Below are 27,866 nucleotides of genomic sequence, written 5' to 3'. Positions count from 1 at the left end.
CCCAAAAATCATGGTAACTTTGTATCATACCTTTAGAAACATTTTTCTTGTAAAAACCCCAATTGCTGAGGTCGCCGGAACCCTAGAACCATCGTCGGAATCAATTGATGGTGCTTAAGTGACGGTGGTTGGTTGGCGATGAGTCAGCTGGTTGTGGTGGCGGTGTTCAGGTGGTGTTTTCAGGCAAAAAAAGTTGACTTTTCAAGTCAAAAACGTTTTTCCGGCGATCTGAAACTAACGGCGTTAGAATTCTGTTAGCCGCGGACCATTATTAATAGATACATTAAAAGTTGGGACCATCATGACCAATTCGCTAGTTGGGACCGGCAATGACCAAAATGCAATAGTTGGGACCAGTAAAAACGAATTTTCCTTTATTTATAGATATTGCATATGTGCGGGTATCTTTCCTACACATAATCCATAGAACCTACACAATTCATTGTAATATGAATGACTATTGCTTTGGCTTTACTCACTTAAGTGGCATGTTTCTATGCGGGTCTTATAAAAAAAGGATTAGGTTATTTCGGAAAATACATTCAATCAACATCAATTCTTTTACCTATTTTAGAAGATTTGACAAAGCCCGTATAATTTAGTTTTCGACTTTTCAGAAATATATTAGCCAATAAATTAGTAGTCGTTCTTGTTTCTTCGATCATTTACAAATGGTATTCAAGCTCTTATTTTTGCAACTTGATAGAAGGTAGAGGGAAATTCGTAATTAAGTCAAATGTTAGTTTATGAATTCTTAATTTGTATCTAAAAGCCTTTAATCAATTTTAATAACAAATTAAGTATAAAAAAATTTCCTAAGGATTGAAATTGTTGAAACTTCAGAGCTCTCCTTAGCAAGTGGATCATGTGTCTTGTATACAAAGAGATTTTTATTATTTTACCCGCGTTTATCTTAACATTCCCTTTTAAACGTAGAAAGATAAACGAACGCTTGCGAACAAAAACGAACGCTCGCGAACAAGACTTCACCCATTCCCTCCACCCAAATGATTCACAAACAGTCGACTGAATATACGTTCATTTATAATTTAAAAGTTGTTGATTGTTCGGATGATGGGGAAGTGAGTCGAAGCTAAACACAAGGATCAAAGACTCATTGTATGAGCATTGTGTAAAATTGTGTAAAAGACTCGGCGTGATGATTAAAAACAAGGTCAAATGGCGTAGTTATGCATCTCTATTGCACATACTCGATAGACTTCACAATTTACACGCCTTTTGACAATGAACGGATACAATGGTACATAAACATTAGCAAAAAATTGTTTTCTCAGTTTTGACTTACAAGGCAACCAGATATATTACTATCTTAGATGTTGAAGTCCATGGTTCCAAAATCTAAACCATGACATGTTAAGCAGACATGTTTTCTTTTTATTATAACAATCTCTTAAAAAAGAATTACAAAACTTTTGTTACCATTATTCTTCTTCAAGCAAAAGTGACGCGCACGATAGAAGTGAAGACAATTCATCGGGTGTCGCATTGCCAAACCCTTGCCAACGTATTCTACCAAATTTATCCAGCAAGAACATGTAACTGTAGATCATAAACGATAACAGAAGTTTATTAAAAAACGAATGATATTTTTCATATTTCATAACTAAAGTAGAAAGATGTAGATAAAAATATTGATACCCCGTTAGAAGGTTGAGTATTTTTAGCTCTTTTCTAAAGTAATAATGATCTCCGAATGCATACGCGATTTGTTTATGCAACAAGCTATTTTCCTCGGGTTTTGACTTATTTAGCATCATAAGTAAAAGCTTCTTTATTGGGGTTAAAGATAACAGCCATGATTCAATGAATGATATCTGAAACACAAAAAAAACTTGTAATCTCTATAAAAATAAAAATTAAAATATGCAAGAAAACATAAATTTCTATAAAGAATATGCAAAAACTCATAAGTCATAATACCTCATATAACCGAACTTTATTTGAGTCTTTGAAAGCTTCAATAAAGGGAGCACTCCAAGAATCAGTCATTGCCTGTAAAAAGATGACATTTCAACTAGGGGTGCAAACGAGCAGTGCCGGCTCGTGAGCTACTCAAGATTGGCTCGGACGAGCTGAGCTTAAAAGAGATCGAGCCCGAGCTTCACTTATCGAGCTCGAGCTGGCTCGCGAGCCTAAACGAGCCTATTATTTATATGATTTTTAGTTAATGTATTAAATATACATTTATATAATAATATTTATTATATATGAAATTAGGATAAAAATAACTAAATAATATATATGTACATATGTATATATAAACAGACTATATCAAAACAATTATAAAAACATTTAAAAATGTATACAAACTAATAAATAAAATGTATACGAGTCAAGCCCAAGATCAGCTAGAGCTTGACAAAAAGACTAACAAGCTGATCTCGAGCTCCCATAAAACAAAATAGGCCAGACTCTAGCCTAGTCGAGCTCGGACCTGGCTCATTGCACCCCTAATTTCAATATATGCAATATATATTCCAAGTTATAAACTTTACATCATACTATAATTCACATTTCATATACATATGCGACAATCCAGAAATTTGCATATAAACAATCTCTCTCTAGCAGGTTTATTATTAGCTATGATACAATTAACATGTATTAAAAAACATATTTAATATCATGTAACACAGATCAACATAATTCCTTATACTAAATTGATGAGAAATGAAATGAAATTGAAACCTGGGAGGTTGCTCGAAACGAAAGACACATCAAAGTAGCTTTCGGGATTTCATCCTTCATTGATTCTGTGTCGGTTCCATAAGTAGTTATTGGTAATTTGAAACATTTGCCATTTGAAGAATTGGCTTCTAGCTGAGGAAACTTCACAGCGGTCATTGCTGGAATGATAATCTTATTTGCTGTAGCAATCTGTGTAATGTGTATACATTCGATAAACTATAATCCGTAAAGAGTTCATATAATCTGCATATATTATTAAAGAAACAACTTACCTTACCACCATGTTCTTTGAGTTCTGCCATATCAGCAAAATATCCTCTATTCATCTCATCTTTACTGCCCTAAATCACACAAAACAAAAATTAACCAATATGATCCACTCAAGAACAAATTACAGTTATCAAACACTAAATCCTAAAACTTACAGTCGAGCACGCTCTTTCTCGATCGCATCCTTATTTCCGAGCTGCATTCAAACTAAGCTTCATTAAAATTGCAAGTACTAGTGGTGCAAAGTGCAAACGAGCCGAGCCGGCTCATGAGCTACTCGAGATTGTCTCATTTACAGCTAAAATCGAGCAATGCTTAAACGAGCTCGAGCCTTAATACACGATTGTTTAATAAACGAGCCCAAGCCCGAGCTGGTTCGCGAGCCTAAAAAAAAACGAGCTCCACTTATCGAGTTATCGAGCTCAAGCTGGCTCACGATACCAAATTACCAATTAGCGAGCTCTCGCTCTCGTAAGTCTATAGATGAGCCAAGCTGGAGCCTAATCGTGTTCAGGCTCGGCTTGTTTGCAACATAATAACCGTTAAAAGCTTGAGTTGAGCTGCATTCAAATCAAGGCTTCATTACTCAAGAGCAGCTCGTTAAAAGCTCGAATCGAGCCAAGCTTAAACGAGCTCAAACCTTAAAACAAGCTTGTTTTATAAACAAGCCTGGGCGTGAGCTTCACTAATTGAGCCTATCATATATATAACTTTAATTTACTGAGATAAACAAATATATATTTATATAATAATATTTACTATACATAATATTATAATAACAATAACTAAACATAAAATGTATATAAAAATAATTAAAGCTCGAATTGAGCCGAGCTTAAACGAGCTCGAACCTTAAACTAAGCTTGTTTAACTAACGAGCCCGAGCTTCTCGAGCCTAAATCAGCCTATTACATATATAACTTTAATTTAATGAATTAAGTTTATACTTCATTAATATGATTTACTATCCATATAACTACCATAAAAAATTAACTAAATAATATACATAATGTTACACATAAACATTAAAACTAAAAAATGTATATCAATTTATTATATTTATTAATAAATAACAAACGAGCTGGGGTAGAGCTCTCGTAAGTCTATTTATTAATAAATAACAAACGAGCTGAGGTAGAGCTCTCGTAAGTCTGAACGATTTCAAACGATGAAATTCACTTTTGCAACATAATAACCGTTAAAAGCTCGAGTTGAGCTGCATTCAAATCAGGCTTCATTACTGATATCGGCTTGTTAAAAGCTCGAACTGAACCGAGCTTAAACGAGCTCAAACCTTAAAAAAAGCTTGTTTAATAACGAGCCCAAGTGTGAGTTTCACTGCTAGAGCTCAGCTAGTACACAAGCCTAATCGAGCCTATCATATATAAGACTTCAATTTATTGAGATAAATACATATTTATATAATATTATTTACTATCCATAAAACTATAATTAAAAATAACTAAATAATATACATTATGTTACACATAAACATTATAACTAAAAATCAGGCTACATTACTTGAGATCGGCCCGTTAAAAGCTTGAAATGAATCAAGGCGAGCTTAAACGAGCTCAAGCCTTAAAATTAGCTTGTTTAATCAACGAGCCCAAGCTTCCACTGATTGAGCATTTGAGCTCGAGCTGGCTTGCAATCTTAATCGAGCCTATTATACATACAACTTCTACTTATTGAATTAAATATATATTTATATAATAATACTTACCGTCCATAAAACTATAACTAAAGAATATACATTATGTTATACATAAATATTATAAGTTAATAACTAAAAAGTATATATAAAAAAACTAAAAATGTATATAAACTTATTATTTGATAATAAATAAACCATTAAAAGCTCGAGTCTAAGCCATAAAAAAAGCTTGTTTAATAAACGAGCCCGAGCTTCATTAATTGAGCTCGAGCTGGATCGCAAGCCTAATCGAGCCTATTAATATTATACATACAACTTCTACTTATTGAATTAAATATACTTACCGTCCATAAAACTATAACTAAATAATATACATTATGTTATGCATAAATATTATAAGTTAATAAGTCTAAGGGTGCAAACGAGCCGAGCTGCTCGCGAGCTACTCCGGATCGGCTCGTTAAAAAGCTCGAACGAGCCGAGCTTAATCGAGCCCGAGCTCAAGCCTAAAAGTAAGCTCGTTTAATAAACGAGCCCGAGCCCGAGCTTCACTTATCGAGCTCGAGCCGGCTCGCGAGCCTAAACGAGCCTGTCAGTTAAATAATTTTTTAAAATATATATTTAATAATTATTAATATATACATATATATATATAATGTTATAAATAAATAAATAAAAATAACTAAATGATATATATTATTTATACAGAAAAATATAATAGAAAAAAATATATACAAATAATTATATTATTTAAAAAATAACTAATAAATGGTAAATGAGCCGAGCCAGAGCCGAGCTTGAGCTTTAAAATCTACTTACGAGCCGAGCTCGAGCTTTGGAAATAGAGCTCGAAACGAGCCGAGCTCGAGCTCTGTGTAAGTGAAAGAAGCCGAGCTCGAGCCTGGTCGAGCTCGGGCTTGGCTCGTTTGCACCAACAGTAACTAAAAACTATATATATAAAAAAAAACTAAAGATGTATATAACCTTATTATTTATTAATAAATAATAAACGAGCCGAGGCGAGGTAGAGCTCTCGTAAGTCTAATCGATGAAATTCGATAAATGCAAGATTATTAAATGCCTAGGGTTTGAAATTTGGGGATAAATGCGTAATCAAATGATAATAATTAACCTGATAGAAATCGAGAAAGCGGTTAGAGGTTAACCGTGATGGAATATTATTCGGTAAAATTGATTTATCTTCATTAGTAAATAACAGCCGAGAGGTGAGAGTAACTGTAGATCTGTATGACGTCAGCTGCTTCAACCTCAACATCTTCTCTACGGCGATGATGATGATGATGAGTTGGTGTGTGAAGTGATGCAGGGTTTTGAATGAAGCAGGATCCGGATATTATACTTGGGTCGGGTTGGCCTGTTAATTCATCGACAATATATTCGGTTCTGGTTATGATCAACAAAATTCAAGAATCGGGTCAGGTATAATTAGATAGTTACCGGTTTGAGTTTTCATCCGGTTTTAGCCGGGTCGGGTCTGTGTTTTAATTGGATATAAGTGGGACTGGTTCCAGACTTCCAGTGAGTCAGGGTACGATTTTTCTGAGGAATCAAAACCTAGTTTGTAACCGCGGGTCAGGTAGGACCGGGTATGAAACCGGGTTTTTTGCCCTCCACTTTTTCGAATAATGTGAAATGATGTAATTACTAATTAGCACAAAACCCGTCGCATTGTGGTAACACAGCGAGACAAATTCAGTTGATATTGATTAGTAAACACCCGTAATAGTACTAACACTCGTATACCTATGATAAAGAAAAAAATATTTAAAAAACGTGTAGTCGGATGTTAAAACTTGCACCGTGTGGCTGTGAATAGACGCGAATATGTTTGGTATTGTTTAGTGAACATGAACTAAACAAACAACTAAATTAGGATATGGCAAAATCCAACATTAACATATATATACATATAAACTTGCATGTTATGGGGGTGAACTAACTTGAATTTGGTTGCCATCAACGGTACCATGTTGAATCGTAAACATTAATTAGTAAGCCTCAAAAAACAAATGACATATTTTAAAACAAAAGAGAATGATATAACATCACCACATCCGCCACGTGGTCCAATCCTGTTAAGTAGATATATAATTTGCTCATAGACATTAATTTTATCATTCTCAATTGATTTTTAAAACAATAAACACTAAGGTTACTTGTAACATATATAGAAATCTCACATTTGGATTAAAGAGACATGTTAGGTCCATAACGAATGTTACATAAGAACTATCACAACATGTTTTAACGCATCACATATGGATAAGAACTCCACAACTAAACGTATCTGTGTAGGAACTATCTCATAATGGGTGACTATCTGGGATGTCTTAACTTGAGCAACTAAATAACAATCAGAAAAGTCATTGTGGCATATGAATAATATTGGTTGGTATGAGCTATCTAGACACTGGCCGAATGTGTGTCGACTTTCACTCTCAGTCGCACCACGTGAGTTTTGCCAACCAACCGACTAATTGGTTTTTCTTTATCATAAGTTATACGAATGTTAAACTATTATGCTTATTATTTATTCTTTTGAGTTTATAGTCATTACTCATTACTGTTACAAACCTAATCGACACCAATCGACCCCGAGTGGTTACCTAGTTTATTTTAGAGTAAACTGCGGTTTTCGTCCTTGTGGTTTGTCTAAATATGCGATTTTAGTCCAATAGTTTCAAATTTGCGCTTTTCGTCCATGTGTTTTCTTTTCACTTGCAATTAAACCCGATCCCACAAACCCTGTTAAACTATTAAATTTTGTTGTTAAACCCATCAGTGTACCCCTCGGCTTGCGAATTAGGATTGAGGAGTATTTTGGGAGAAAAAAAAAAGACAAAACTGCCCGTTACGTGATGGCACGCTGATGAGTTTAAAGAAAAAGTTTAACGGGGTTAGTATAGTCGGATTTAGTTACAAGTGAAATGAAACCACATAGACGAAAATCACAAATTTAAAACTATTAGACTAAAATTACAGATTTAGACACGACACATGACGAAAAACGTAGTTTACTCTTTGTTTTAAAACTTATATTAAAGAAGCATACTAGTAAGTAGTAAACACGAACACGCCGGCATTCGACCACACCTAAACCAGATTTAGGGTTTTCAGGTATAATTAATATGCATTTGCATTGCCACATTTTCACACTCATCCCAACTAATTAACAGATAAGATCAAGGTTGCATAGATACTTAGTCGTGTCTGGCGAGTCATGAATAGTAATGTATGAGTATACTGTATGACCCCACTTTATATGAATGTTATTTTAAACGACTTGGTGAGCAATAATTGAAACAAAAACTGACGAACCTAACTGAACTTAACCGAAAAGCGGTTATTGATTATTTTTTTTACTCTCGGTTAACCGAAATTAACCGAACCGAATCGAATCATTCGTATTTTCATATATTTCTAGTTTTTATACCTCCGATTCATGTATTTATGCATCCATTTTATGTAATTTTAAGTAAATGTTTTAGCCCAAGTTTGATTTTGGTTATTAACCGAACCAATTAACTGAACAACCGATTGGTTAATACGGTGGAGGCTAATAACCGAACCGTGCACGCCCCTAGACTTTTGCTATCCGAAAAGGGCTAGCGGCGCAGCTAGTTGCCCGTTTGCCTTCTGTATCGATGTAAACTTTGCTTTTTAATGATATATATAGTTGGATTTTTTAAAAAATAAAAGATTTTGAATGATGCATGATCTGTTTTTCTTTGAAATGACACACGGTCTTATTTAGGCCCGTAAACGAACCGAACGAACACGAACAAGGGCATGTTCGTGTTCGTTCAATTAACTTTAAACGAACACAAACACGAACACTTAATCTAACACATATTTTTTGTTCATGTTCGTTTATTTAGAAATTGAACATGCTCGTGTTCGTTTATGTTTGTTTGTTTAATGTCTAAACAAATAGTTCACGAACATAAATGAATATAACTAAACAAAGACAAACGAACTTATATATGAACAAATGAAAATGAACACACTTAAATGAACAAATATAAAACCTTTAAGTAGATGACTCACTGAACTAATATTAAATTATTCACTATTAACACATAAACGAACATATAGGAACATGAATAAACGGACATGAATAAACAAACATGAATGAATGAACGAAACATGTGTTCATGTTCGTTCGTTTAATTAAATGAACACAAATTTTGTGTTCTAAACGAATATAAACGAACTTCTCGCCGAACGGTTCACCGAACGTTTGGTTCATTTACAGGCCTGGTCTTATTACCACAAATTGTTATGTTCCCAGTTTCATTTGTTTGGAGTTTTGCTTATTCTTTACTGTGCTCACACTTTGTGTTTTATTTGTGTTGTGTTGTAACAAGATTCTTATGTCTTTGGGAATGGCTAGGCGTCGTAAAACTAGACGAAGTATTGAACGCGATAGACTAAGCAACTTGCCAGATGATCTTATTCATAAAATCTTGTCTTTTATTGGCATTAAACAAGCAATCCAAACAAATGTCTCACTTTGTCTGGTTATGGTTACAGACACTACGCCTACTTGGGACCTTCCAGCTTTAGAAACATTGAATCTCGTGTGTGTCGCATTGTTTGATGAGAATATGACCTCATTTTTTGATGACAATACGACTGAAACGTGTGCTCGTCTTTTCTCCAGTTGTGCAAACTTGAAAAATCTCGCCTTAAATGATTGTAAACTAACGAACGATGACTATCATATGCATGATATCAGTATATGCCATGATGGATTATCTTATCTAACACTTGATTGTTCTGAGCGTGTCAAGGTGGTTACACCTCAACTTAAGAATCTCACGATAATAAATTCGTCAAGGATACATTTGGCTTCCGCACCGAACCTTGTCTCCTTGCGTTATAAAGTTGATAAAGATAAGAGTGATGCTTGGCCTCTGAAGGTTTCAGCTGACCTTCATTTGGAGACTATGTATTCAATATTACTTTAAATATGAGGATTATACGCGTAAAATTGTTTGTCTGCTTCAACAGCTCCGTAGTGTCAAATTTCTTACACTTAACTTGGAACTTGTCGAGGTATGCTGGTATTGCTCCTTAATGTTTAATTTGATCTAACGAACATTTTTGATACCAACAGTGGATATATACATAAGATTGCCAAAACAAATAAAAGTAGGGCTGTAAACGAACCGAACGAACATGAACAAGCCCTTGTTCATGTTCGTTTGTTAAAGAAATATTGTGTTCATGAACACTTAACGAACGAGATTTTATGTTTGTGTTCGTTCATTAAGGAAATGAATGTGTTCACGAACACAAATAAAATCGGGGGACCTAGAGTTGAGATCGATGTATTCGTCAATGTGAATAATGAGGAAGGAAATGGGAATAATGCAAAAATAATGTGAGAATATGGTTTCCTATTTTATGTTAGGGGTTATAAATTAAATAATATATAATGTTAAGATATAATCAATAAATAAATACGAAAAACTTTCAGAGCAACATATACAAACGAACGTTCACGAACACAACTGAACGAGCGGGGGCTTGGTTCATGTTCGTTTGTTTAACTAATCGAACGTAATTTCTTGTTCATGTTCGTTCTTTTATTAAGCGAACGAACCTAAACGAACGGTTCAACTGTTCGCTGAACGTTTGGTTCGTTTACAGCATTTAAAAGAGGTATAGTGAGATTGTATACATGATTCCTTTTGGCATTATTTACAGCTTCTTTCTTCATCAATGGGACTAATCTCGCATCATCCTTCTCCATTTACCAACTTAAAGAGTTTAAAGATTTATCAAGCTGATGCTACCGAGCTGGAAATAACCATGTCTACTGAAGTCAAAAACTATTTACTGGATAGTTCTCAATGTGCCACCTTCACACTGGTTTCGTATGAGGTATCTTCCATACATTTTACTTATTACTCTGCTTTGTTCAGGGCCGGCCCAAAGGGATGGTGCCCAGTCTCCCGAGAAACCCATAATTGTTAAAAAAAATTATATAAACAAAATCCTTCAAAATGACTCATTGGTTTAATGGAAAACGTGCTAGTCCATGGAACCAGGGCCGTCTCCGAGAATTGTGAAAAAAAATTTGGGCCGAAAGCGAAAAAAAATTTAGGCGTTAAATTAGTTGAGTAATTGGGTTTAAACATTACGAAATACGAATGCATATATATATTTTTCCCAAAAAACATATATAATTTTATTAAAAAAATAAAATTCGGGCATATCGAGGTGTCGGGGCTGGGGTCGGTCCCCCGTCCCTGCCTCATAGCCGGCCTTGATGGGCCATTTAGTAATTTGTTTATTATTATTATTATTATTATTATTATTATTATTATTATTATTATTATATTATTGTTATTATTATTATATTATTTTTATTATTATTATTATATTATTGTTATTATTATTATTATTATTAATATTATTATTTGCTTTGGTACGTATTGGGCTTTGGAAATGCAACCTGATTGGTATAATTGTCACATTATTTATCACATAATTAAAATGTTTCCTTAGGTGCTCTTTATTTTTTACTCGTCCCGAGCCTTGAAATTTTAAGGGATTCTCAGAGACGGCCTCGGTTATGTTTTATTTAAAGTGAACCAAATGAAGATTATGTATATGTTTCATGCTTATTATCTGATCCATGCAGGAGGCTAGAGCTGCGATGAATGTTGCATCAGCACGAAACCTTATGCGAGAATTGCAGGCGCTACTAGATCAGTGGAAAAAAAATAGTGAACCAAAAACAAAAACAACTCGTGTGAAGAAACGCAAGGAGCCTTTGAAGAACCATACGGAAACTGAGCACAAGCAAGTTGAAGTTGACACAAATGTGAAGTGTCATATTGAACGGATGACACGCATCAAAGAGCGGTTCAAGAAAGGGTTTAAAGATACTGGTCATGCAATTTCAATGCTGCGGAAGATTGAAGGAGTAGTCACAAAGCTGCCTGCGTCGCATTGGGCTAAGTTGCAAGTAAGTTTTAATAGTTTGTGCGCTGAGGCTGAAGCTAGCATGGGTGTTATGGCGGATCGTTTGAAGATCCAATGTGATAATAAGTGAACTTGCTATCGCATCGCATCCGCCTTGTTGACAAATGTAAGTTCTTGATTTTTAATAGTTTTTTATTACCGTCACTATATACTAATTATGTGGTGAGATCCTGTACAAATAAAATCAACATACTAAACATATAAACAACTAGAGTAATTACAGTTTTGAACTAGAGTAATTATGTTATAAAAAATAATATAGTGTAGTAATAATTAATCTAGTTCAAAAGTGAGACTGTAATAATAATCAATAATTACTCTAGTGTTAACATAATTACGCTAGTTATTTGTACACTCCTCACGATAAAAGTTATTTTTATTTGATCAAAATCCTACTAATTATAGTATTATAAGAGTTATGATAAATATAATTATCCATATTAAGTAAAATTTATACTTTTAATCAATGTTTTAAAAACCGATTTTTAACTTGTATTGGATTGGGTTAAAAAATGGTATAACCGGTTAAACCAGCTTGAAAAGCTTACCTTGTAATTTCATATAAATGCAACTTCAACTCAAAAAATAGTCCAAAAGTATATGATTCCATCATAAAACATAATCCAAAAGTTAATCCATAATTAAAAATAATAACCCAAAAGCACTCGATTTTCAAAAAACAATCCAAAAGTTTACTCGTTTTAATATTAAACGCTAGGTTAAAAGTATTTGTTTTAAAATACGGACCGCAAAATGTCTGGGGCTTAAAACCGTTATGCCAGCTTAAACTAGTATTTTAGAAAAAAAAAACGTTGGTTTGATGTTCTAGCAAACCGCCCAAAAATACCGGGCTCTGGTTTTACCGGTTCAACTGACCAGTACGAACATGTTTTTAAAACACTTGTTTTAATTCTTTCAGGTTCTCCATCATCTTGTTAATGTTCATCCTTTTGGGATGTTGAAGTTTATAATTTTTGTGCTTACAAGACTTAACTATTCAAGGACATGTGTTTTTGTGTTAGGCTCCAAACTTTTATATTTATGAAACAAAATAATATGCATCTTGTGGGACAATATTAATATCAAGGATGTGAGGACATTGCTAGCCATCCTTCTATGACTTTAATCTCTTCCAATCTTTGTGCAATCAACCATTCTGGATCACTATCCATTGGAGTATGCAAATCCCAGCAATGATGACCTAATTATCATTTCCACACAACACATACAATTAATAATATGATTGTAGTCTTTTTTGCTTGTTAGTTGCTACGCTACTCCGCTTGTCACATCACTTATACCCATGGTTGTAAAAATCTCGTCTAGGCGTCGATTAATCCCTGATTAATCGCTAGTTGGTACCCGACCGACTAGTCGCCGATTAATCCGTATTTGGTCGAAATTTAGGGTGTGAACGAGCCGACCAAAGCCCGAGCTTGACAAGGCTCGAACTCAACTCGTTTAACTTAAACGGAGCTCGAGCTTGATCTTGGCTCGTGAGTAGATTTCCAAGCTCAAGCTTGGCTCGGGCTCGGCTCGTTTACTATTTATTAATTAATTTTTATATATTTATTATTATTTTTATACAATTCTTTTAATTATAAGTTTATGTATAGTAATACATATTATTTAGTTATATTTGGTTATTTTTTTCATCATACACACACACACACACACATATATATATATATATAAATTAATAATTATTAACTATATATATTAAAAAAAATTAATGACAAACTCGTTTAAGCTCGCGAGCCGGCTCGAGCTCGATAAGTGAAGCTCGGGCTCGTTTATTAAACGAGCTTACTTTTATGCTCGGGCTCATGCTTGATTAAGCTCAGCTCGATCACGCTTTTTCACGAGCCGATCTCGAGTGGCTCACGAGCGGCTCGGCTCGTTTGCACCCCTAGTCAAAATTGGTCATAATTTTAAAAAGTTACATGTAAATTTAATCAGATTAATCGCTAGTTCCTACCTCATCGCCCGACTAGCGCTTAACGAGTTTTACAACATCGGTGATACCACAAAATGGGGAAAAAATTAAATAAAACTTGTTTTGATACCTTCTTGTGTATAAATAGCAACTATAGTGTCCGATATGTTTTGAAGAACTCTGTCATTTAAATAATTCATTTAATTAGTTACAAATAATATTATAACCAAATAAATGTACAAAACAAATCATGTTTCTTACCCTCCTGAGCTATATGGATCTTGTAATCCATTAGAAAATATAATGTTACTTGCAAACATGTTCACCACATTTTTAATATCCTGCAAGACATATAAATCTATAACTTCTAAAGCAAGTTCAACAAAGAAATAATAATAGTAATAGTAATAGTAATAATAATAATAATAAAATGTTAATTTACATGGCCTCCAAACTCTATTGGTGCCCAGTAAGGTCTTGGTGTAACACCAAACACTTGCTCACATTCTCTTGTAAAGTTAGCCATATCGAACGGCTTCGCTTGAAACATCGTCTCATTGTCACCACGTCCCATTGGCATAACCATTTCGGTACACGACTACATAAAACACAAATGGGGTGTCAAATTACGTCAAACATAAGTTACTGATATATGCAACATTTTTAATCATGCATAACATACTTATAGTTATATATCGATGAAAAAAATTATAAGTATATTATAATATACGATTAAAAAGAGTTAAGGCTTAGATAATATTCAATATAACTCTCAACATGTCTACCTGCCAATCCCATCCGAAATCTTTGCTTAGACTATAAGGGAAAACTTGTTTACAACTTTGTCCACGAACCGCATTGTATCCAGCCGTGATTTTATTGAGAATATATTCCTCATTATCGGTTGTATCAGATGCATTGCAAAACGTGTATAGGGAATTATCTCTGTTATACTGAGCCATACCATTATACAGATACTCCAAATCGTCCTTGAGCTCCTGTGATGTGTTTAATGGTCTTCGGCGAAAAAAATATATAAAAATTTGAGAATAAACATACTAACAATGTTGATAAATAATATTCGATGATTGTTGAATGCGAAACCCATACAAGCAAGTGTAATGTAGCAAATAAACTTACAAAATAATTTTTGAAAGATAATATTGGAAGATTATTCAAGGATGTAATGTAGAGGTGCACAAATTGGGTTTTTCTGATACCCGGTTCCGGGTATGGAACCAGGTTCGGGTATTGGGAAGTCGGGTATTAGCCATACCCGGTTTAGATTCTGGTCCATATATTGTCTTTAAAAACCACATCCTATGCACCGGGTTCGGGTCGGTATAGAACCGGGTATTTTAAAACCGAGTATTTGAATACCTTATTTATGGATATTGAAAAAACCTTATTTTCGGGTATTTTTTGGTACATATTGGGTTTTTTAAGGGGTTGCCCTTTTTTGGGTAATTTTTTATGTATTTTTCAGGTATTTTTTAAAACCTGATTTCGGACATTGGAAAACCTGCTTCCGGTTTTCGGGTATTACCGGATGCAAATCAGGTCCAGTTCCGGGTATGGGTTTTGGTACTTGAATGTATATCCTATCTATATCCTACGGATAGACCGGGTAGAGGTTCGGTAGTAAAAACCCGATTCCAAGATTTTTTTTCAGGTTCGGGTTTTTTTGTGTACTCTAATGTAATGTAGCCATGTAGCAACTAAACTTACAAACAAGTGTTGAATAATTGAGAAAGGGCCAAAAGCCCATTGGGTTGAGCAGCAACTCTATCAATTTCAGCCCAAGAATCTTTAATGGTTTTGTAGCAAGTCTCGCTTGTACTCTGTGCATTAAACGTTATATCAATGATATCTCCACATAATAATATAATATATCTAAGTTAATTGTTTTGTTCCCTTACATTAAAATCATTAGACACCACTAGAGCATAACCATTTTCAGGAGTGAGATCCTTAAAGTAGAGAATTGGGGCAGATACTGCCAATGCACCATATGCTATGTGTGGATATTTCAAAACAAACCACGAGGCTAACACTAAACCCAAAAAAAATAAATTACGTTCGTAAGTATATATAAAAAATAGTTATATGTAAATATAATGAAACAAATAATAAACGAGCCGAACTTGTTTAGTTTAGACCTCTGAATAGAACTTACTTCCACCATAGGATCCTCCAACAACTATAACGGGACAATTTATAGCAGATAAGTATTGTTTAAGATTAAGGATTATTTGAGCATAGTCTGCTAAGGCTTGTTCCGAACTAAAGAATCCAAGACTATTGGCATCCTTATATGCTTCCTCTTTCGATCCAAATGGCATTGAAATCCCATAGTATCGATGCTACAAATCAGACATTATTTTGTATTATGTTTTTATATAGTGAATCGTCTGGCCTTCTATGTTGTTTAATGAAACTTGTATTTAAAAGACTTGCCTCTATATACACCAAGAGACCATGGAACTGCGAAGCAAGGATCGGAAAGAATCCCGCCACAGACAGTTCGATAGTAACATCTACCTCAGCACCCATATAAACAAAGATTGGAGAACTCCTATTGGACCCGCCCCAATATTTGGAATTAACTATATACCGTTGTTGGAAAGTCATGTAACTTTCGGGCTTATAGTTGAAATGATCAAGAGTTTGTGTATAGTTATAGAACACAAAATCGGGTGTAAGGGGCACGCCCTTCGGATAATAATCGGCCTTTTCGTTCAAAATGCTTAATCGTGGTCTAGTGGTACCCGTTGCGGTAGCAAATGTTACTAGGAGCATGGAGATCAAGGTTAGTATCAGAAATGATGTTTGTCTCATTTTTGAAATTCATATGTTTAGTTTTAGTGGAATAGATTTTTGTGTAGGATTTATAGTTGTTTCTCTGGTTGTGTGTATTAGGGCCTTGTAACATAGGACAGTTTATTCCTTAATTATAGAATAATCTTTGTCGTTGATGGCAAAGCAATATTTTAGACAATTTAAACATAAGAAATAACGGTTTCTTAGCTCGATTATGACTTCAATATTTTTAAAAAGAGAAACGAAAGATAGATTTTTTTTATTTTTTTGAAAAGTCAATTTATATAATATAGAAAAACAAAATAACCTCATGCAAGAAGCAAGAAGCCTGAAAAGTACAAAGAAGATTAAAACAAGCAACCACCAACTAAAGCAAACGGACTTGAAACTAATAAAAGAAAATTAACAAATATAAATTTGCACCCTGAATACCAATCAATGCTCGCCCATCTAAAAGACAAATATAACTTGCAGATTCGTTGTTCATGTGTAGTGGGAGAGTTGTAAAGTTAGACAATTACACGTGATCTTATAAAATATCGTTACATGTTACACATCTAGACAATTAGATTTACTAACTGAAATGAGATTAAAGTTACAAAGAGTAACCAAATAAACTGAACCGTTTCGCTTATAACAAACAAAACATAAACCATTTATAACAAAACCCGATCCATCACAGCAAAGAATTATCATGAAACCAACGATTATAAATTCGAATGACTAATAGCCAAACTGCACCGACACATGAACAGAAAAAACAAACATGTCGGGTTTAGTTACGACGAACACATGAATATTTACATGTAATCTGTTTTACCTGTAAATGATTCAAGAATATTATCATATAGTATTAACGTCCATAAACACATCAACAGCTTCTGACAGAGTCCATCTCTCAAATTAAAACAACAAACAAAAAGCCTCATTTTCTCACCATTAAATAACACCAATACATAATATACAAGCACTACCACAACCATGAATAAAAGAACAACAAACACATCCACAAACTAAATCAACCGGCAGCGGCAGTGGTACACAACACGCATCGCATCCGAGAGCCACCCGAAGGGGTATCTTGGTCATTTTCATCTTCTTCGTCCTCCATATAATCCCCATTAGTATATGAGTTGCCAGACGCAACTCCCGACCCCTTTTTGGTAGTAATACTATTAGTGGAATCCATTAAACAATGCAAGTGGTATGCGTGACAACAAAAGAACACCATAACGGATGCACCTTGTATCGACAAGGGGTCGAAACATATGCAACATCTTCCACCCGCTCGGGTTTTTGATTTGGCGTCCATGGATTTTAGCACAGGCGCTCGCTCCATTGGATTATTTCCATCGTTCATGTTGGAACGTGATTCTGTTTCTTCATTGCTGAGGTATATTGCTCGTCTTGCTTCTTTGTAATATTTTACCAAAAGGTTGACGATGTCCGCCTGACAATATCACATTAACAGATTAACAATATTTCAATGATAATATTAGAGTTAAGTGTGTCATTTTCGTACATAAGGTTTGGCTAACTAAGCAACTTTAGTACAATTTTTTGCAAATCAACAGCTGACGTTACCAAAATCATATGCTATTTTAGTACTAAAATAGTAATTTTGTTTTTATTTCTCATTTATTTTAACACCGTGGTAAAAAATAAATTAACCAAACTACTTTTTTAACAAAATAAATGACCCAACCACTTATTTTAACAAAAGTAAACAAACGAGCCACTTTTTAAAAAAAAGCAGTACGGATCGATTATTTTTGTAAAACACGTGGTTCGATTCTTTTATTATCGTTTAAAAAATAATTCAACGTATGTTTTGTTTTTTTTTAATGTGGTTCGGTTCGTATATTTTTGTTGAAAAAAGTAGTTCGGTTTATTTATTTTTTTACCACAGGGTTAAAAACTTAAAATAAATGAAAAATAAAAAATTACTATTTTACCCCTGGCTTAACGAAAAAACAGACAGGGTTGACGAAAAGTACTAAAATAGCATGATTTTGGAAACATCGGGCGTTGATTTGCAAGAAATTTAAAAAAGATACTAAAGTTGCCTAGTTGGCCAAACCTCAGGTATGAAAATGACACTTAACTCGATAATATAATAATGTTAACTTGTTAAGTATGATAACAAAACCAATACCTTGAGTATATCATTACAACCGTGTCTCAGAGAAGTTTCGGTTCTGTAATCTGTGATAATCTTGACTAAACGATCCCTCAGCCTGAAATTAACGGATCAAATTAATCCAAAATATAAATGCATCTGACGATTAATAACATCAAAGTAAGCAATAACTAAAAATTTAATACTAACCGAGGGATTTCCAAACCATTAGGTACAATGTTGACTATATAAAGGGGGTCAAGATTGCCGACAGTATGCTCTAACAATACACCAACCTAACAAAAACCGATGTTTATATTATTTTTAATCTAATCTTTTAAATATAACAATCTGTAAGGTTTTAAGATTTAATATTACCATTTCGGGTTTATTAATGCACTGTCTAATAAGTTCTTCCCACAAGTCGTCATCATGTTGCATACTGACAAATTCTACCGCCTGAAAAAAAATATATTATATCACTTTCTCAAATACAATCAACACATTTGTCAATAATAAATTAATAATTTAAAATTCAGGAACCTCTTCTATATCCCCTTGTTTGTCGATAATAACAGCAAGTGCTTGTTTCGTGTTTCCCATTCTTCCGAGAATGAAAACTTGCTCACTTAGTAGATTTTTGTTAATGCAAACTTCATATGCCTAAAATTCACCTTTTGTTAGCGTCAAAAAATAAAATATGAAATGCAAAAAATCATAGACATTAATGTTACTAAACCTTTTCGAGCATATAATGCTGACTACTACGAAGAAATGGAAGTAGCATTTTTTGATCATATTCTGCATAAAGCTCCACCTGAAGAAAAAAAATATCATTAATTACAAAAGAATATATATATGAAAAACATAATGTAACCTTTGAATAAAACATGACACCTGCATGTCATGAAAATCTCTGCCAGCATGAGGATTAACTTCGAATAGTGAATGCAAATACTCATATAAATAATATCTGGAATCACACTGTGTTTTTGAAGCCAGAAGCTGGGAAACAACTTCAGCGGGGGTAATTATGTCCCTGTATTGAACTAACAGTGAAACCGCACGTTTATGATCAATCTGCATTAGCTGGACCACCTGTAGATAATACATAGAACATTCACAAATCAGTTGATCAAACAAATAGATGAAAAACATGTAAGATAAGAATGTTCTCGCACCTTTTCACGAATGACATCATGCAAGTTATGCTTCTCGATAAACTCAAAGATATCTGGCTTCATTAGCTGAAAAACAGATTTTCAAAAAATGCAAACAAGTTAATGACATATACAAGTTACAACGCAGCATAAATTGCAATATATGTGAGCACTTACATCAGCATAAATCGCAAAAGCTTTCTCATATTGCCCATCAATTTCATACAACACTGCAAGTGCCTAACATATCATTATATCTGAGAGATTTAGTATGCTTAATATATAGTTCAAATGTGCACACGTCGTAATACATGCACTTGCCTCTTTGAGTTCATCACTCATGAATGACGTGCTAAGTTGGGGCTCTATTGCTGCGATGACAGGTAATGCAGAGTATATTGCAGGTGGCCAAGATTTCACAGCAGACAAAAGATCCTTATGTGATGACGGTATTGTTGCCAGAGCCACAAGAGCAACCTGCAATTTTTAAACGTATTAAAACCATGACAGCAATTAATTAATATGACATTTGTGTAGTTTATACATTAAGTTTATATTGCATACCTCATAAGCAGTATCACGCAGTACTGGATTCTCGGTTGGGATGTATGGAACCAGAACAGGAAGCTGACGGAGATGAGCAAAGTGGAAAACCCATCTGTGAATATTAAACGTTTTAAATAATAAACTTTATAGGAAAAACATTTCATTTAAAGAGAATATAAGATCCTACCTCTCCCATGCTGTTGCAGAACCTCGTAGCACTTTGGGACATAAAGATGCTGCTTCAGCATATTTCCTTTCTACAATCAAATGATCCAGATATCTTGACCCCACCTAATTAATATGTTTGTATAAGTTATTGTCAGATGAGAAGTATAAGTACTAAAAAGATCAAATCTGCAGTTGTTACACTAGGTGATGACTAGGCGAGTTCAGTAACTTTAAACAACTATAGATTTTACCAGGGCTGTGTTCGGTAATGTGTCCGTTTATGTTCGTTCATTTACGTGTGTTAACGCTCGCTAATGCTTGTCCGGTTATGTTTGTATGGTCATTAAGGGGTTATAAAATTTGTTGTTTATTAGGTTAAGTATTTTCGAATAGTAATGTCAGGTACTTAACTTTATATGATTATGTCCATGGTTGCAGAAGTTGCTAGGCGCTCCCAGGTCAAATATCATAAGTTACTAATATTTATAACAAAATACGTGAACATCAATATAAATAATACACTTCTTTAAATACTAAGGTATTCTAAAAACTGATAATCATTAATTAAAAAAATAATATTCATTCTTTAATATTATAGACATAGGAAATATGTTTTATTTTTTTAAGTCAAAATTGGCTCGAGTGAACCGACTAGACCCAATTCTGGCCGAGGTTTACTACCTCTGATCGATTTCGAGTAACTAAGCGGAGTTAAAGAAGGCGCCGCGACAGCATACCTTTTATCGATTACTCGGCGAGTACTCGGGCCTTGTAGACCTACTTTTACAGCCTTGATTATGTCTAATCCTTGAGTTTAATAATGTTGATTTTTATGTTTCAGATTAATACATGTTCATTTATATCTGTTTATCAAACTAACGAACGAACACAAAAAAAAATCATTTCCTTAATGATCGAAAACAAACATAAAGTTCTACTCACCTACTCGGTTATGGGTTCGTGAACCGTTCATTTGTCCGATAAATGCTAACGAACGAACATGAACAAGGTCTCGTTCGGTTCGTTTACAGCCCCAGGTTTTATGTAAACAGACAAAACACATTGTAACTTAAAGGAAGTTAAAGCAAAATACCTCGTCAAGAAGCTCGCTACGCCCTTGACCAGCTTCAACAGCTGCTAAAGCTTTCTCGTGCCATCCGTGTTGAAGAAGCCAATTAATATGATCTTCTGCATCCCTGCAATCAGAAGCATATTATCATTTTGAATTTAATATTATTAAAAGCACACTTCATATGACAAACAATTGCAAAAAAAAATGAAGAATTGTTACTTACCTAGGTTTGGCAATAACTACATCTTTTGGGGACACAACATAGTATAACGGTTCATCACCAGCTGCCCATTGACCCCCTGCATAGCTGCTACCTACATTTAAAACATGTAATTATCTTGTGCTATTGAAATAACTAGGAATGAGCATGAACATGTACCTGTGAAAGGAACATGAGCAAGAGAATAATCTTTAGCTTTGTAATGCTCAAATCCAAGTACAGGTAACGCATCCGTCGCCAGCTCATCATTGTTCCATGTCACCACATGCACTTCTGGTCTTTGTGCATTTCCCTGCTTAAATTATATTTACACACATTATTTCTTTTCATATTTTTCTCAATTTCTCATAATAATGAATTACCTGTCGTGATGGAACACTACTACTAAATTCCTTCTCTCCATCTTCTTCTCCGGGTATATAAGCTAAAACAACCAAAGAGTCACCAAACGGAGCAACTCCCGATATGAAATAACTTGTTTGAAAAGATGCCACAATATCAACTTGGTTCATGTTGGAGGTTGTAATTTGCCTATATGACCCATTTACCCCTCTGGCTTGATTAGTTTTTATTGAAGCAATTTTTATAGCTGTTCCCCAACCAATAACAAGAAGAGCATCATCCTGATATCATCAAACAACTTGGCTTATACATTAAATACAGTAGCTAAAAGTAACTAGTTTATTGTCATGTAATAATATCAGAAATGTTAACTGTTTTGCTTACTTGCCAAACTAAATGAGGAAGAAGAAGCTCGGGCCGTGGGCTTCCTTTAGGTCTTTCAATAAATGTAACACGTTGATCATTAGCAGCATCATAAACTTTTACTCCCGCATCATTAGCCCATGCAATTAAACTTGTTCTCCATTTAACTGCATGTATTGGACCTTCTCCAGAGTGTAAAATCTATGCAAAAGGATGTGTTTTGTTTTTTAGTTCAAAAGACAACCAAAATGACATAAAAAAGATAAATCGGAGAACAAAATACCTGATCACGGTAGCCTAACCATTTTTTAACATTAAAATATAAGTTTCCAGCCAAACCACCAGCAACGAATCTTCTAGATGCTTTTCTTGCATAATCTGGATCTAGTGCAATAGCCTTCATAGGGCGATGATACTCGAATTTCAGTTTCTCATCTGTGAAAAGACTGATGATTACAACAGAACCATCATCAGAACAGCTTCCAATGAATTCACCCTCCAAGTCAAAGCAAAGATCATTGACTGCAGCAGTATGTGCCCGGAATTCCTTAATCTGTAACGAACATTAGATGTATAGAAATTCATATATGAAGAAAATAGTATCCATATGAACATTAATTAGAGCTCAAATGAGATGTTGAATATAGAGAAAAACTCAAAAATAAAACAGTGTATAACTATACGTTCATTCAGAAGACATGCATGCTTCTATTAGATAGTTATTGCAACTGGCAACATTACTTGATCAGTAATTATGAAGCAAAGTAAAAGCATAACTTTAGTTCTCAGTCATCTTGATGCACATGAATAAGGTTTCCATATACAAATTCCTAAAGAAGATTGGTGATCGTTATATAGGATGTTGTGCAATGTACAGTGTTGCTAGCAGACCTAATACAGCTAAGATGGAGAGAATAAACCACAAATGTTATTCAAGCCATCCTAGTGTTCACTTTTTTAGTTTTTTAAGCCTGAAGTGGCCATATCTGGAGAAGAGAAGAAATGAATATTGGTCCAAAATCACCTAATTAAACTTACAGGCTGCACAATAATCCTATAAACATCATCATCCATGTCCAACATTCATGTATCTGAGTGATTTGATCATTAATGTATCCCTTTTAACACTTAAGTGTCTCAATCGCGTCCTCTTTTCTTCATAGACTAATGCCCTAATCCATTAATAACAGCAAATTATCCAAATGATCATATTCAATTAGGTATACAAGAGTCAACTAGGACATCTAGCATTTTCCAGTTGATCTGGTATTTATTCTAGCATGATCTCAGTTGAAGCAATTTGTGCTTCTGCTAAAACTATGAATGTCACAACAATACTGAATATTACAAAAATTCAGCTTCAGATCTCGTATAAAGCCACCAGCAATTCAACCAATCAATCAAGTTACCTAGATTAACCTACAGAATAATTGAATTCCAAACCAATAACACCTCTTAACACTAAACACGTGACAATACGCAAAATTAACCGATATGATCGGATAAAATACATCAGAACCTAACAAAAACGATTCAATCGATCAATCAATCAATCAATTAGTCAACAAAATCACCTAAATCAACACACCGCATAACTGAATTCCAACACTAAACACCAAACAAATCACATAAATAACCGATGCAGTCGATGAAACAATTCAATTTAAACCAAAACCTAACACGAGCACCTTACCTGATTCCCGAGGAAATCGAGAATATGAACGCAACTTAGCATTTGCCAATTGATCTGGTATTTGTTCTAGCATGATCTCAATTGAAACAATCTGTGTTTCTACAGTTCTACTAAAACTATAACTACCACAACAATACTGTATAATATTATAGAAATTGAGCTTCAGATCTAGTATCAAGCTATGAACCATTTAATCAATCAATCAATCAATCAATTATCTAAATTAACCTACCGCATAACTAAATTCCAAACCTAAATACCTAAACTAACACTAAACACATCCGCAAAATGAACCGATTCAATCGAATGAAATAATTAAAACCTAAATACCTGATTGCCTAGGAAATCGAGGATATGAACGGATCCTCCATGAGTACCGAGAGCGATCATGCGTTCCGCCACAGCAACACACGACGCTGCATCACTCGATAACAACGACGGCACGTTGCCTCCCATTCTCTGGTACTTAAGCCGCGGCTCATCTTCTTCTTCATTCTCTTCTTCTTCTTCTTCGCGTTCATCGTCGCCTTCAGTTCCATTATCGGAAGGCTTCCGGTGAGACATTGCCGGTATAGAGAGAGAGAGAGAGGTGAAATGGGGGTGGGTGTATACGCTTTTCTGGACCGAGTTTAGTTTTGTGTTTGGATGGGTTCGAGTTTGTTAGAGGACATGCGGAATGAACCCATTCTAGTTGGGATTTGTAATTGGGAATTTTCATCTTTTGTTTTTATATTACTTGTTTCTTCTCATAAATTCCATAAATACAAGGGATAATAATCGAAATGTTCAATATCCGTTGATTTTTAATCATTATCCTAGCGCCCGTCCAAACCGCTCGACACTCGAACTCATTCGCCGCTTGCTCGGAAACTGCTCGCTCGTTTTTTTGCTAGATTGTAAACGAGTCAATCTGCTCGATTCGGTTTGTAAACGAGCCAAGCAACGAGCAAATGTCTGCTCGGTTCGGTTCGGTTCGGTTCGGTTCGGCTCGAATATTTTTAATTTATTTTATATATGAACAAATATATAAATATATAGACAACACACATAAATTATAAGTATACATTTTTTTAAAAAATTTTCCTATTTCGTCAATTTTATAGTTCATTAGCTTGATTCAAGTTTTCAGAATATTAAAAGTTTGTTTAAATGTTTATATCTCACCTTAAACTTTTTTCTCTAAAAAATTTACGACATTTTATACGTTTCTCTAAAATGTACTAATTTGTTTACAAAAATATATTATTTGCACCCTACAAATTTGTTTATTATTGAAAAAACTAAAGTGAAAAATAAATAAATATGCACGAAATCGCTCGATGTTCGATCGAAAAATGCTCAGTTCGATTTGGCTCGTTTCCTTTTTCACTCGGTTCGAATTTCAGCCGTTCGGTTCGGTTCGGTTGTAAACGAGCCAAGCAACGAGCAAGCCTTCGCTCGGTTCGGATCGGCTCGTGAACAACCCTACTGATTAACTCACTCGATGAAAATTTTAGTCAACTAGATTATCCCATTATCCTAAAACCGACAAGATTATTTCGGTTTTCGACGAGATTATTTTAGTGTCTGGCGAGATAATTTTGGCTTCCGACGAGATTACTCTAGACAAGTGGCAGAATTTGGTTGGCCAAAAATTTGTTAAGATAATGATTAAAAAGTTTGCGTGTCGACAGGTATTACAGCGGATATTTTAAGAAGAGTTTGGGCAAATGGACACTCTCTTGATGTTGATTAGTCAAATGGACATTTTGGTCATCCTCTTTTTCTTCTTCGTCATCGTCTTTTTCATCTTCTTTTGTATCTTCTTCTTCCGTTGGTCGTCGCCTTCGGTGCGGGATTTGGATTGTGTAATTGGGTATTTTGGTTTTGTATTCGGATGGGTTCAAGTTTGTTGGTTTGAGTGTTAGTTGTTAAATGTTAAACTAGAGGACATAGGAATGAGCTGATTCTAGTTGGGATTTGTAGTTTTGATATTTTTTTTATATATAGTTAGGTCTTTCCATAAATATAACATTTAACTTAACAGGTAATGGGATAACAACCGAAATGTCTATTTGACTAGTCACGTTAACAGAATGTTCACTTGACTAATGATTTCCTAAAGTGTTCACGTTAAACCTTGTTGGCTCACTAACCTTTAATGATTAACTCAATGAAAACATTAGTTAACCAAATCATCTCATTTGTCCTAAAACTGACAAGGTTATATGGCCTCCGAAGAGATTACTCTTGACAAATATCAGAATATGGTTGGTTAAAAATCTTTGAAAAGACAGCAGGTCAATGAGGCTTAGCATGAATATTTTGAGAAGAGGTTGTTGAAAAGAACATTCTCTTGATTTTTTGATATTATTTATTTCTTTCTATAAATATTACATTTAATTTAAGAGGATAACGAGAGAACGACCAAAATATTCATTTTTGATTTGACAAACAATTTTCTAATACATCAATGCTAAATGCTATTGACTCATTGACTTTTAATCATTAACTTGATCGAACTTTTAGCCAGCCAGATTATTCCACTTGTCCTAAAACCGACGAGATTATGTTGGCCGCTGACAAGATTGTTTTGGTTTCTAAAGAGTTTAGTTTGACTTCCGACGAAATTACTTTAGACAAGTGGCAAAATATGGTCGGCTAAATATCTTACTGAGTTAATGATTGAAAAGTCAGGTCGACGGGTTTAACATTTTTGTTAGTAAATAAAATACAGTTTAAAAAAAATATTATTGACTCATGGTATTTATGAATGCATGTGCATCAAGTATATGAAGCGTAGTAAGTTTTGATTGTGTTGTATTAGTCAAGCCTTAAGTATATTGGTATCTATATGTATAGTATATAATAAATAAAGAATCTCTCATGTCACGTGTCACCTTCATATTCATTTCATCATTTTTCTCCCATATCTCTCTCTTTTATTAAATAAATGTTTTCTTTTTAATGGTCATAGTAATAAAACACATTTATTTAAAATTATGCTTTATTTTAAAAACTCTGAAAATCCAATTATGTAACTTAAATGAGCCAAAGCTCAAGTCGAGCTCAGTTGTGCGGTGTGAAACTAATACATAAAAGTCAAAAAGATGTAAAACTTAATAATGCACAAGGCTCGTTAAGGCTCGGCGATTCTAAACGAGCTTCTCATACAAGACTCGAGCTCGGCCCGATAACTAAGCGAGGTTCATTTGAGGCCCGAACTTGGCTCATTTTGAACTTTCTATCAACCCGAGCTCAAGTAGCTCGTGAGCAGCTCGGCTCATTTGCACCCCTAGTTTTGACCACACATTTGAACAAGTCTCCTTTATGTTTCAAACCATTATCTTCACTGGGGAAACAATAATATTGGTTTTTCAAACAACTAAGGTTCAAACAAAAAGAAGTACAAAGCACAAACAAACACCCAATTCAAAACATATCATATTCTAGTGCTTTATATGAGCCAAAAACAGTTATTACATAATACATACCCTGCAAAACCTCCAACTTCAGTGGCCATTTGATTTGTGTCTCAACTTTTTGAATCTGTTATAGCATTAATAAAGTAAGCATATCAGAGATAATAATAATAATAATAATAATAATAATAATAATAATAATAATAATAATAATAATAATAATAATAATAATAAAATCATCAAAAATCCTTTTAAACATATAAACTGAGATCAAGAATCATCTACTCCCATGAACAAAGATCATAATGGCTGGGAGTATTGCTATCAGTCAGAATACTAGACCGTATTTTACGGATCATAATTGCATCACATA

The 27,866-nt window shown here is 34.2% G+C and overlaps 4 protein-coding genes across 7 annotated transcripts; 1 reads left to right on the top strand and 3 right to left on the bottom strand.

Moving 5' to 3' along the window:
* Nucleotides 1–1,249: 1,249 nt before the first annotated feature.
* On the bottom strand, nucleotides 1,250–5,933 carry LOC143615227 (uncharacterized). Of its 4 annotated transcripts, none has more exons than XM_077088402.1 (7): nucleotides 5,769–5,933; nucleotides 3,135–3,175; nucleotides 2,982–3,045; nucleotides 2,710–2,898; nucleotides 1,942–2,013; nucleotides 1,660–1,835; nucleotides 1,250–1,560 (listed from the first exon to the last, which is right to left on the bottom strand). In XM_077088402.1, the coding sequence occupies exons 1-7, from the start codon at nucleotides 5,910–5,912 to the stop codon at nucleotides 1,443–1,445; spliced, it is 804 nt and encodes a 267-aa protein (XP_076944517.1). In that variant the 5' UTR covers nucleotides 5,913–5,933; the 3' UTR covers nucleotides 1,250–1,442. The 4 variants fall into 4 exon arrangements, with proteins under 4 accessions (XP_076944517.1, XP_076944518.1, XP_076944520.1 ...); XM_077088403.1 differs by having other exon boundaries at nucleotides 2,982–3,050; nucleotides 5,769–5,867; XM_077088405.1 differs by having other exon boundaries at nucleotides 2,982–3,186; nucleotides 5,769–5,862.
* Nucleotides 5,934–10,203: 4,270 nt separating this feature from the next.
* On the top strand, nucleotides 10,204–11,814 carry LOC143615237 (uncharacterized). Its single transcript, XM_077088414.1, has 2 exons — nucleotides 10,204–10,546; nucleotides 11,310–11,814. Exons 1-2 carry the CDS (start codon nucleotides 10,385–10,387, stop codon nucleotides 11,721–11,723), a joined length of 576 nt encoding a protein of 191 aa, XP_076944529.1. The 5' UTR covers nucleotides 10,204–10,384; the 3' UTR covers nucleotides 11,724–11,814.
* Nucleotides 11,815–12,537: 723 nt separating this feature from the next.
* LOC143615228 (uncharacterized) lies at nucleotides 12,538–14,619 on the bottom strand. The gene is made up of 5 exons (XM_077088406.1): nucleotides 14,375–14,619; nucleotides 14,032–14,187; nucleotides 13,851–13,930; nucleotides 13,720–13,769; nucleotides 12,538–12,854 (listed from the first exon to the last, which is right to left on the bottom strand). The coding sequence occupies exons 1-5, from the start codon at nucleotides 14,549–14,551 to the stop codon at nucleotides 12,736–12,738; spliced, it is 582 nt and encodes a 193-aa protein (XP_076944521.1). The 5' UTR covers nucleotides 14,552–14,619; the 3' UTR covers nucleotides 12,538–12,735.
* A 2,729-nt stretch (nucleotides 14,620–17,348) lies between these two features.
* Nucleotides 17,349–24,710, bottom strand: LOC143615238 (vacuolar protein sorting-associated protein 41 homolog). The gene is made up of 19 exons (XM_077088415.1): nucleotides 24,423–24,710; nucleotides 22,683–22,952; nucleotides 22,421–22,600; nucleotides 22,057–22,317; nucleotides 21,854–21,986; nucleotides 21,698–21,788; nucleotides 21,496–21,598; nucleotides 20,422–20,525; nucleotides 20,253–20,346; nucleotides 20,000–20,165; nucleotides 19,866–19,918; nucleotides 19,710–19,775; nucleotides 19,426–19,626; nucleotides 19,268–19,345; nucleotides 19,072–19,191; nucleotides 18,907–18,987; nucleotides 18,739–18,824; nucleotides 18,565–18,646; nucleotides 17,349–17,859 (listed from the first exon to the last, which is right to left on the bottom strand). Exons 1-19 carry the CDS (start codon nucleotides 24,654–24,656, stop codon nucleotides 17,428–17,430), a joined length of 2,835 nt encoding a protein of 944 aa, XP_076944530.1. The 5' UTR covers nucleotides 24,657–24,710; the 3' UTR covers nucleotides 17,349–17,427.
* Nucleotides 24,711–27,866: the final 3,156 nt, after the last annotated feature.

The sequence above is a fragment of the Bidens hawaiensis genome, unplaced genomic scaffold (assembly GCF_021521415.1).
Source record: "Bidens hawaiensis isolate Kalapana, Puna unplaced genomic scaffold, B.hawaiensis_p1.1 tig00042310_1, whole genome shotgun sequence".
Lineage (NCBI taxonomy): Eukaryota > Viridiplantae > Streptophyta > Magnoliopsida > Asterales > Asteraceae > Bidens > Bidens hawaiensis.
Note: the sequence above shows the minus strand (reverse complement) of the source record. Positions and strands in the feature narration are given on the sequence as shown.

What these genes read in the sequence shown, in the direction of transcription:
- LOC143615227 (XM_077088402.1), bottom strand. Translation starts at nt 5,912, where the DNA reads ATGTTGAGGTTGAAGCAGCTGACGTCATACAGATCTACAGTTACTCTC. An exon ending in GCTTTCTCGATTTCTATCAG is followed by an intron (nt 3,176 to 5,768) that starts GTTAATTATTAT and finishes GTTTGAATGCAG; the next exon opens with CTCGGAAATAAGGATGCGAT. An exon ending in ATAAAGTTCGGTTATATGAG is followed by an intron (nt 1,836 to 1,941) that starts GTATTATGACTT and finishes TTTGTGTTTCAG; the next exon opens with ATATCATTCATTGAATCATG.
- LOC143615238 (XM_077088415.1), bottom strand. Translation starts at nt 24,656, where the DNA reads ATGTCTCACCGGAAGCCTTCCGATAATGGAACTGAAGGCGACGATGAA. An exon ending in TGCTCATGTTCCTTTCACAG is followed by an intron (nt 21,789 to 21,853) that starts GTACATGTTCAT and finishes TTTTAAATGTAG; the next exon opens with GTAGCAGCTATGCAGGGGGT. An exon ending in GTAGTTATTGCCAAACCTAG is followed by an intron (nt 21,599 to 21,697) that starts GTAAGTAACAAT and finishes TTCTGATTGCAG; the next exon opens with GGATGCAGAAGATCATATTA.
- LOC143615228 (XM_077088406.1), bottom strand. Translation starts at nt 14,551, where the DNA reads ATGGCTCAGTATAACAGAGATAATTCCCTATACACGTTTTGCAATGCA. An exon ending in CAATAGAGTTTGGAGGCCAT is followed by an intron (nt 13,931 to 14,031) that starts GTAAATTAACAT and finishes TATGTCTTGCAG; the next exon opens with GATATTAAAAATGTGGTGAA. An exon ending in TGCTATTTATACACAAGAAG is followed by an intron (nt 12,855 to 13,719) that starts GTATCAAAACAA and finishes AATGATAATTAG; the next exon opens with GTCATCATTGCTGGGATTTG.
- LOC143615237 (XM_077088414.1), top strand. Translation starts at nt 10,385, where the DNA reads ATGGGACTAATCTCGCATCATCCTTCTCCATTTACCAACTTAAAGAGT. An exon ending in TCACACTGGTTTCGTATGAG is followed by an intron (nt 10,547 to 11,309) that starts GTATCTTCCATA and finishes TGATCCATGCAG; the next exon opens with GAGGCTAGAGCTGCGATGAA.